At 35.9% G+C, this 10582-nt stretch overlaps 1 protein-coding gene across 1 annotated transcript; it reads right to left on the reverse strand.

Annotated features, from left to right (window-relative positions):
• Nucleotides 1–337: 337 nt before the first annotated feature.
• Nucleotides 338–7061, reverse strand: sft2d2a (SFT2 domain containing 2a). Its single transcript, XM_053499231.1, has 8 exons — nucleotides 6878–7061; nucleotides 6478–6567; nucleotides 4840–4925; nucleotides 4680–4761; nucleotides 1571–1606; nucleotides 1350–1408; nucleotides 1214–1243; nucleotides 338–939 (listed from the first exon to the last, which is right to left on the reverse strand). The coding sequence occupies exons 1-8, from the start codon at nucleotides 6944–6946 to the stop codon at nucleotides 888–890; spliced, it is 504 nt and encodes a 167-aa protein (XP_053355206.1). The 5' UTR covers nucleotides 6947–7061; the 3' UTR covers nucleotides 338–887.
• Between the last annotated feature and the right edge of the window lie 3521 nt (nucleotides 7062–10582).

Below are 10582 nucleotides of genomic sequence, written 5' to 3' on the forward strand. Positions count from 1 at the left end.
CATATTTTCAGCATGACTATATTATATGCTCATCAGTCTAAAATCCAGTAAAATCCCCAGTGTACTTTCACCCAGTGTTAAATGAACACCATACAGGCTCAGTGCTAGGGTTAGGTTAGATTGAAGGCCCTCACGTCATCTCTTGCCTTGACTGGATCCATTTACTTCTTCCCATTTTACAGCACGCATATCCCAAAAGGTTTTCTGCAACTTCCATAATAACCCGAACATCATCACATCACACCCTGACCAATCACTGTGCAGGGTTGTTCTTCAAGGACCAGCCGTGTAGTACTTTATTAAAATAAAAAAAAAGAACAGCATACAAATTAAGATATTAAATAAAGATCATTTATTTACACATTTGATTAGTAGACATTTCACATGCACATTTTTATTTTAAATAAGCATGCATTAAAGTTTCTATCACTGTTACCTAGCTAGGCCAAGCCCAGTCTCTTAGGCTAAAACGGTACCAGTGTAACACCATTGTAACATAAAATAAAGATGCATTTTTTATGTTTGTTTTGTTTGTATGCTTTTACAGTATCGCACAGCAGAATTTTACCAAGCGCACATCGTTTAGTGCATTAGTTAAACACTGGTGATATATTTAAATCTCACAAAGCTGAGGACGACTACAAAAAAAATTAGAACAGAACTAAAACATAAATACATTGTTTAACACAATTTTCAGTTCATGGGATTTACAGAATACGATGACGATTCCAAACACAATCATTTTTCTTATATTATCACCTTTAAAAAGATAAAATATTGAAACCAGAGGAGCATATATCAGGAGTTATCAGCATATTAGGGACTAGAGTCACAGGTCCTGGGTCGAACTTGTAAAGAAGAATCCTTAGGGAAAGTCCATCGTGCTCTTATTTTATACACATTTTGCACATCGTGGTAAAAAACTTTATGATGGCATCTCTATTAAAGTCAGAAAGAGAGAGAGAGAGAGAGAGAGAGAGAGAGAGAGAGAGAGAGAGAGAGAGAGGAAAATCATCAGTTTGTAGCACTGGAATTCTAAATTCAGGGTTTTTGCTATTAAATTGTACATAATGTGTAAGTTAAATTAAATAAAAATTCCTATTAATTTACATACAGGAATTAAAATTTCTATTTGGTTTATTTTTATAATAAAAACTATATAAACTATAATTATAACCGGTAATTTAGTGAAGTTATACGTATAAACACACACCTTGCAAAAGGGATGTACGAGAGTCCGTACCTGTAAGCAGATATGCACAGATTAATGTATTAATGCTCATCCTGTTACAGTATAATGCCGTAATAAACACTAAGAGATAAAACATTGCCAGACCTGAACCACTTACCAAGTAAACGCAATGACTTGCAAGATGACAAACACCAACGTCAGTGCGAAAATCTTCCACTACGGAAACGATGAGGCGTTAAAGACAATTCAAGGATGGAAAAACTTTGAATTTCTGTAAAAACTAACCGGTCTTAAGTCACGCTAAAATCAGCTTAATACATGCATGAAAATGAGTAGCTCAAGCTTGAGCCATTTTATATAAAGAAATAGTTTACTCACCCAAAATGCTGCACACAGCGTCAGCACCAGGCACACCTATGGACAAGGTACAAGATACAGACTGAGCAAAAAAGAATAAAATCCTTGACTGTGCACAATCATATCTTAAAAACTACATTAAATGGAAGGAGGAATGTTGCGGCATTACATACAACAATTAGTACAATTTGAATGAAGACATTAAATCAATGCTTACAGAAGACTTCAAGCAACAATTATTGAATGGAATGCCATGGAACTGGTCCCAGAAAACTTTCTACCTTTATGGTATTCAAGCACTAGTGAAACGCTGGGATAAGTGCATTAGTGTAGCTGGGAATAATAGAGAGAAATAAAAGGAGTTTTTAATCTTAGGACTGTGTTTTGTTATTCTGCGAGACCAAACGTCCTAGTTGGACTTGAACACCCTGGGTCTGTTTTTCATACTACGCTTGACACATCCGAGATAAACTGACACATCTAAGATCATCGTGCTAATTACGATCCGGCTACGAAGTCGGTTCTTCGAGCACACCTGTTGTTGATGATTAGTATAGCTGGATTGAGTTGTCTAGGATTATTGCGCGCTCGTGCGTTGGTTTAAAAGGCGATATGCATCGACAGTAGAAACACTGAAGCCCTCCGATTAGTTGACGAAATTGAAAAAGAGCGGCTCAATTTTTTTTGTAACACGTGTTATGCGCTGAAATGCCCCCCTGCCATGGATTGCCCACCCTACATAACCGCTATCAAATATTATATTAGAACATAAATTCATAGGTTAATGGTTTACAAATTACAAATATATGAATATTTGTTCATAAATAAATATGTTGTATATAAAAAAATAGAAATATTAATATTTTTTTCAAATACATGTATACTTTTATATTGTTTATTTTATAATAAAATTAGTTTCATCCAAGTTTTCACTATAATTTTTTTTTTTTTATTATATATAAATATTTATTTGCATATTTATGACAAACCCCTAAAAAATCACGAAGACGCAAGTCACAAAATAAACAATATACAAAAGTTTGTATTAATGGTCTTGACGGCTGTCTCGTGTCTAGGGTTTATTATAAGAGCAAAATCATATTTGATAATAATAAACCTATGAATTTATGTTTTAATATAATATTTGATAGCGATTATTTATATATATACACTATTTTTTTCCCCACATGATTCAGTCTGCATCAGTCGTGCTCTTTAACCAATCTAGGAGATTGACCTCGCCATTTCAACCAATCATAACCCGCCAGGAGCCTAAATCCTGTTTACATGAAATAAACCTGCTTCCGGGCAGGTTCAAGATTACGGACATATTGCTATGACAACAAATGCGAAAAGCGCATTAAAGAACGAAACAACCCAAGATCAGGACAAATCCACAAAAATCAAATCCAGCTAACGGAGTTAGCGGCGTACAAAAAAACGGACCCCCTGTGTATAATCTGCGATAAACCATATTTCTGTGCTTAGCATAGGTTTTGTGCAACAGTTGGAATCAGGGAAGGAGTTTATGCTCATACTGTATGTAATAAAAATTAAATAGATTTTTTTTTTAATTTTCATTTTTTTCCCTAAGAGATCTTTGACTGACAATGGTGCTTAAACTGTTCATTGGCTGAAGCATAAAGTATCTGGTTGATTTGCACAAGCTCCGACCCAAAAACAAAAACTTCTTTGCATAATGAACATGCTAAGCACTTCTGGGTTTTTCTTAATTTGACTCATCTGTCTGATAAAAGTCATGTTCCTACCAGTAATAGTACAAGTAAGCGATGTGTGTATTATTGTTCACACATCGCCGTGTCTGTGCTTAGGTAAGAATTTATCCTGATACAAAAAGCAGGGAAGGTTTAATCGAATGGTGTTTACAATCAACACCACAATTTACACTGGACGGTTTGCATTAGGACCTCGTTTCAATTCCTGTGTGTTAAACAGCATTTCACTCCACACCACTGAGGTCAGAGGAGCGCTCAGGGTGCGTCAAACCCGACCTTGTGCGCCACAATACTCGCTTTACACTTTGTCTATTTTAGTCATTCGTGTACAGGAGTGAAGCGTGAACGCTATAGAAATCACTGAAATTATAAAACGCTTTTTCTATATGCTGTGTGTCTACAGTAGGTTGTATTTAAAATCATAATCAACAAAGCAAACGGTAGCTACATTGCAGACCGTTGGGCTCCGATACTCATCCAACAGCGACGTGAGCAAACAAAACAAAAACAAACACCGGTTATTTACTGTCTCGCTCTCTCACTGCATTCTTTTTTTCAGCTGTCAGATTGATGCAGACTAAATAAACTCAGTAATGAAGGCTCAGGAGTAAACAAGCCTTAGCACGGTGATGCATTTGAGTTTTTTTTGCTTATGTGCAGCACAAATTTAATAAACAAGCCAAGTCTCTCGATATATCAGGAAAGCTTTTCCATCTGTTCTCGTCTCAGCCGTTATTGCTTTTCCAATTAAATCAAACTCTTAAAATCCTTCTTGATGAATGAAACAGAAGTGTTCCGCGCTTGTTTTCTCTTTTCTCTTTGAGCTAATTACATAACCCTTCAACTTTATCTGTCAATACAAAATGCAAAGTCGTGCAGTAAAGAGGTCTCTGATATTTTAGAACCTTTATACTGCAAGTTAAAACATGAGATTTTACTAAATTAATGAAAAACTATTAGAAAATACTGTATGAATGCCATTCAGAAAGCAAAATGTGGAGCTTTGATTTGTTGCTTTCCAATTAATCTTTCATTATTAATCCTCAAATGCCTGTTCAGTTTTTATACATAGATTTAACAGTCAGAAGAATCCCCCCCCCATTTCAAACAGAAATACTTTCCTGCACAGATAAACCTCTGCGACTATTTTACCTTAAACTGTACGCATTACGAACTTTCATTGCACGCATAAAATGCTTTATATATATCAAATTTTTAAACAAAACTCAGACATCCTAAATACACCGTGGCATTATTTTGTTCTAAAGGGCCACAACCTTTTACATTTAACCACATACAGATTTATATATTTAAAAAAAAAGGCCTGCCTAAGCAAAGTTCTAAGATTGATTAGAAGACATTCTGAGGAGGTAGAGTGATGGAAACGAACTCACCAGCATGACCACTGTCGCGACAACTCTGGTTTTGTCAAACATCCTCTTCAGCTGCTTTACTGGTCCCATCAGAAACATGGTGCTGTAAAAGAGATCAGATCAACATTGGTTACGTTAACTCCAGGTTGACGAGCGGGTCTACGAGTAAGCGTACACTCACCTGGCTAAGGAGGTGATGTTGCCGAACGTGTAGAAGACGATGAAGAAGATGATTCCTATCTTGGGGATGAACAGGCAGCACACACCCTGATGCACACAAGTTATTTCTCACTTCAAGGCATTTTTTTTAACACATTTAAACACACCATGATGCTTGACAGTTAGGATTGGACAGAAAGTTTTTGATTCATTTTCTATAACAGCAGTTCTGACAGTAGCGCAGATGTAAATCATGGATTTATATTAACGTTTTATAGTAACAGGTCGTTCAGAGCGATGTGCATTATGAATGTTTTATGTAAACACAATATCTGTGTGCAAGCTTTCTGTGCATTTACTTATACCTATGGAAGGAGTCTCCAGTGTCAGTGATTGTATCAGTTAATAGGCCAAAGCAGAAATAATGTCAGTCTTAATTCTAATAAATTATCAGCAAATTGCAGCAGTAGAAAAGGAATTAACACATCATGAATATGGTTTTATAAAAACAAAAAAAGTCACTGGCCTTCACCTTGGCACAGCATAATGTCAATATACAGTGATAAGTCTACATGATTACTCAATTACTGACATCTGATTTGAATCCTGATCAATCTCTTGAATTTTTATATGAACACTGACGTGATTTTATTTTTATTTTTTTTACAATTTTGATGATGATCTACCAATAATACAGGAACCTAAACAGGAGCAGCTTGCAATTTTATTTTAGCATAGATTAATTGCTTTTATCAAACATTTGAAAAGGATTATTTCTGAACAAAGCTCAAGAGCACCGTTAACAATAACTGTAGGAACATGCATTTAAATTCTAGTCCAGACCATCATATCAGGTGATTACACACAGAGTGACGGGTCTGTAACACATCCTCAGCAGTGATTAGGAAAAACAAGAATTCAACATAGAGGCATAACGATTGTAAATTTGAAAAAAAAAAAGTTGAGCAATGTGTGCAGGATATAAGAGATTGGATGCTAATTAACTTCCTTCTGCTTAATCCAGATAAGACGGAAGTTCTAGTCATAGGACCGCATACAGCTAGAAGTAAGATTCTAGATCACACTGTAACTTTACAGTTCTTGACCGTTCGACAGTTCAGGACTGGAACTTCATACAAGTCTACCTGAGTTTTCAAAAACTAACTGGACTCCATATTAACATCAATTAACATCAACTGTTATGCTGAACTGCCAGGACAAACTAAATGTAAACAGGTTTAACACCATCTGTTAAAGAACAAATTACTTAAAAGGACAGAATAAAACACACACACGTTTTTGGACTTGTTGATGGAAAGCGGGAAACTCCCGGAAAACCAAAAAATACAAGAACTCAAACTCTACACACATACACAGAGTGGAGGCGAGACCCGAAACCTTCATAAAAAGATGCATTTAAAAAGAAACGATTCATGAAGTGAATTAGTGAAACCTTGCATATCTGAGTGCATTCCCCCTCTCTCTCTCTCTCTCTCTGTGGCATTCCTGAAAGCTGGTCTAACCAGCAACACAGCCCTGACTGCCTCACACTCAGCGAAATGTCAGAGTGAAAATCCTGCTTCAGACTGCTTTACTTAAGCAACAATAAAATAATCAAATCAAACCAAAAACCAAAAAATATCTATCTGCAGATACAAACCAGGATCGAGCAGAAGATCCCGATGCCCATGCAGACAGCGAATCCTCTCACCCTCGTCCTCCATGACAATGTGGAGGCTTCATTCGCTGCCTAGAAAAGTCAGAGGACTAGTTTAGGTTTATAGATAAAGAATAAATACAGGGTTCATCCTTAGAATAAGAGGAGGGGTACACTTTTAAATATTGCTCCCTTGGCAGAAACAAAAAATACCACCACAACAGTATATGGGAAATGTTAATATAGAATGCAAAGCATAGAAATATTAAAGCATCTTACAGAAACTTGGAGAACTCCCCCCCCGGTACACACTTTGATCAATATCATTTCTCCAGTTAAAACCAGTAATAATCAATAATCAGGCTTTTCCTACACAGGTCTTTTGGTAATAAATAGTTTGTACCTCGATGATATTCGGTGTGCTGTCACTGTTTCCGTCTCGGCCGCTCAACACCGCCCTTAATTTATCCATAAACCTTATTTATGGAGGTTAATCTCCAGCACGCGCCCGTTTATTACTCTATAATTTCTCCTTTGAACTGGGGAGTCTTCGAACTGTTTGAAAGCCAGACAGATAAGGATGAGCATGACGATGATGGTGATGACGACACGCACTACACCTGAAAAACGACGACAAATCAACACGTCGCAAGCACGTGGCGCCACACAGCTGTAAACGGCGGGTAGCGCGCGCATCCAGGTGCGCTCCTCACCTGCGTCACTGCTCGCAAGGTTTCTACCTGGAGGAACCCAGTTACATTCATTCATTATCAAAAATAATGAATGAATGTGAAATCTAAACTGGGTTCGTTTCAACTGAATAATTAATTGTGTTATTAAATGTGTTTCCTTTTATCTGATAAAATATAAATGTGTATTCTTGTTCTAGCATTGCACATCTATTTTTATACATCATCATTGGATAAACATCAATTTTAATGTGTACAATTAGGTTAAGATTAAAACAGTGCACGAAATGAAATTTTCGAATACCCGTTATTGCTTGTGATGAAAAAAATAAAAAGGCCACATGGAACAACAACAACAGCAACAATAAAATAAAAACAAAAACATAATTCCTTTATTTATTACATTTAAGGACCAGAATAAATGAACAATTTTAAATAAAAAAAACAAAACAAAAAAATAATGTTTAGAATGTATTGTGCTTTTATAATCATAATTTATTTCTATATCTACTAATTATTAATTAATTAGATTTTAAGACAAACGACACACAATTTGCTAGGTGTGATGCTCAACCAAACCACTAGATGGCCATAAAAGAGCACAAACACAAACTACTCAACTTTTCCCACTTATTTTCCTTTTTTTCCTTCTTTCCCTTTTACTTTTTTAACAAACATTTTAGCAAATCGTACCTTTTTTAAATACCTTTTTTTTATACCCTTTTAAATGTGTAACTTACAAATAAATGCTAAATATGAGCTAACTTGTTTATCAAGCCAAGAAAAGCTATGCTTAAAATAGTAAAATGTATAAAAATTGGTCTTTACAGTCTTATATTTGGTAAACTATATCATCTTTAGAATAAATTGTACAAACATTTGACTGGATTCTAGATGTTACCACTCGCTAAGATGTTATTAATTAATTAATTTATTTATTTATTTTTGTGTAAACATTTGATAATGTCATTTCAAAATGATTATCACAATATATATACACAATGCAGGATACACTCTGTACAGGGTGCCAATCAGTCACAGGGTATAATGTACCAAGCAAGCAAGCACACTCACACACTACTGAGCGTAAGCCTGCACTGTAAAAACTAGACTAATGTTTAATTAATAAATATTGTATTGTTGGCCCAACTTCTTACAGTGGTATATGTTGACTCACTGTGTTCTTGAAAACTTTGAAGACACAGACCAAATAAATTAGAGAACCATGTGATTTACAAGACCCCACTCAACTTTTTGGAGCTAATGGAGGAGCCTGAACAAGCTGTTGAAGTTTTGGTAGCCTTTGAGGGCCTGGTTGACTTTGCAGCAGTTTTAGGAGTGATGCCTGTGCTCTAATTATTGAATTCTAAAAGGACTGAATGGACATCTATGAAGCCATCCAAATGAAAATTACTGGACTTGAAGAGACACGCAGATTCACATGCTGGGAAACAAACTCTTGTTTGGAGCAGACAGACAGGCTAAACCAACCGTCTGCTAGCTGAAAGATAGTAGAAAGACTCAGAAAGTCTGTTTTAGTAATTTAATTAATATAGACGCCGAAAATTCAAAACAGACTAAATACACAGCTGGCACCTGTGGCTAAGACTGTTAAATATTAGATCTCTCGCATCTAAAGAAGTTATTGTTAATGAAACCATCACAAACCAGGAGTTTGATATATTATGTTTAATTGAAACCTGGATTAAACAGGATGAGTATGCAGCTCTAAATGAAGCTAGTCCTCCTGGATACAGCAGCCTCGACTAACTGGTAGAGGAGGAGGCGTCTCAGTTATTCACAATGATAATTTGACTATCGTACCAAAATACGGATTTAAATTTAATGCATTTTAAGTTTTCTATAGTAACATAAGTGTAGCTACAAATATGAAGTCAGCTCAGTCGATCCCACTAATCATCATTTACAGACCTCCAGGGCCGTACACTGAATTTCTTTGTAAATTTGCAGATTTCCTCTCAAACCTAGTCGTTTCTGTAGACAAAGCGTTAATTGCTAGGGACTTAAATATTCATTTGGGGGGGCGCTAGAGAGCACCACATGGTGTGGACGTAAATTTAGAGTGCTCCCTCAAAGCCTCGACAAATTTGTGTTTTTTATTTTATTTTCATCGTGAAAGCTTGCTTGCCATTATATAGTAGTAAAATGAAGAAGGCCAAACTCAAGAAAGTTGATTCACCAACTTCCTCAGGCAAACAGCCGGCCGAGAAACCGCCGTCTAATGACGGCAAAGGCAACTGAGACTGAGATGCAGTTGGATCTCTCAGGTATTCCAGTCTTCTTTCTCATCCAAGGCCAGGGGGGTAGCTATTTTAATTCGTAAATCTGTTACTTTTAAGCACATATCGACTATCAGTGATCCTAATGGTCGTTATGTGATTGTCTCGGGCTTACTTTCCTCAACCCATGTCACATTGCTGAATGTGTATGGACCTAATTTCAATGATCCCACTTTTTTTCGCAAAGTTTTTAATCTTTTGCCTACTACTGTAAACACACATCTGATAATAGGCGGCGATTTCAATTTAGTATTAGACTCTTTTTTAGACAGATTTCCTTCACGTGCTGATATATCCCTGACTAATTCTGCCATTGTTCTTAATGATCTGATGGCTTCCCTTGACCTTGTTGATATCTGGAGATTAAAATATCCAACAGACAAGCAGTACACCTTTTTTTCACAGGTTCACAAATTATACTCTAGGATAGACTTTTTTTTAATTGACTCTAAAATAATTTCATGTGTTAAATCAATTAAACAACATAATAGAATCATTTCTGATCATTCAGCAGTGACACTTTCCCTAGATCTGTCAGAAATTAGGCCCAGTTATAATTGGCGGTTAAATCCTACCCTGCTTTTGGACTTCGGTTCCTGTGAGCATTTAACAGAGTTGCTTGCTGAGTTTCTCAAATTTACGATATTATGGGAAACTCTAAAATCTGTCATGAGAGGACATATTATTTCTTACGAATCCAGTCTTAAAAAACAAAGAGAGAAACGTCTCCTAGAAATTGATAATCGTCTTTCGCAGTTAGAAGATGCATACAGAGATTCTACAGATTCTGACTTACTTAATGAAATTGCTGCACTCAAATTAGAATATAACTCAATTCTTTCAAACCAAGTTAATAACATGCTGTTAAAAGTTAAACAAAAACAATTTGAACTTGGCGATAAACCAGACAAATTGCTTTCTCGCCAGCTACTGTAAGAGGGCTTCAAGCCAGTAGAGCAATTCATAAAATCAAAAACAACGAGGGTGTTTTTTTAACAAATCCCACTGAAATCAACAATACATTTAAAGAATTTTACAAAGAATTAAACAAGTCGAAGGGCTGCTCTGACCCCTCAGCATTAAGTAATTTTCTTCATTCAATACATCTTCCAAAGTTAG

The sequence above is a fragment of the Clarias gariepinus genome, chromosome 6 (genome assembly GCF_024256425.1).
Source record: "Clarias gariepinus isolate MV-2021 ecotype Netherlands chromosome 6, CGAR_prim_01v2, whole genome shotgun sequence".
NCBI lineage: Eukaryota > Metazoa > Chordata > Actinopteri > Siluriformes > Clariidae > Clarias > Clarias gariepinus.

Bases quoted from the DNA above. Each gene is read 5' to 3' on its own strand.
- sft2d2a (XM_053499231.1), bottom strand. From the start codon at position 6,946: ATGGATAAATTAAGGGCGGTGTTGAGCGGCCGAGACGGAAACAGTGAC. The intron at 4,762-4,839 runs GTGAGTGTACGC...TCTCTTTTACAG, and splicing joins AACATCACCTCCTTAGCCAG to CACCATGTTTCTGATGGGAC. The intron at 1,244-1,349 runs GTAAGTGGTTCA...ATCTGCTTACAG, and splicing joins CAAGTCATTGCGTTTACTTG to GTACGGACTCTCGTACATCC.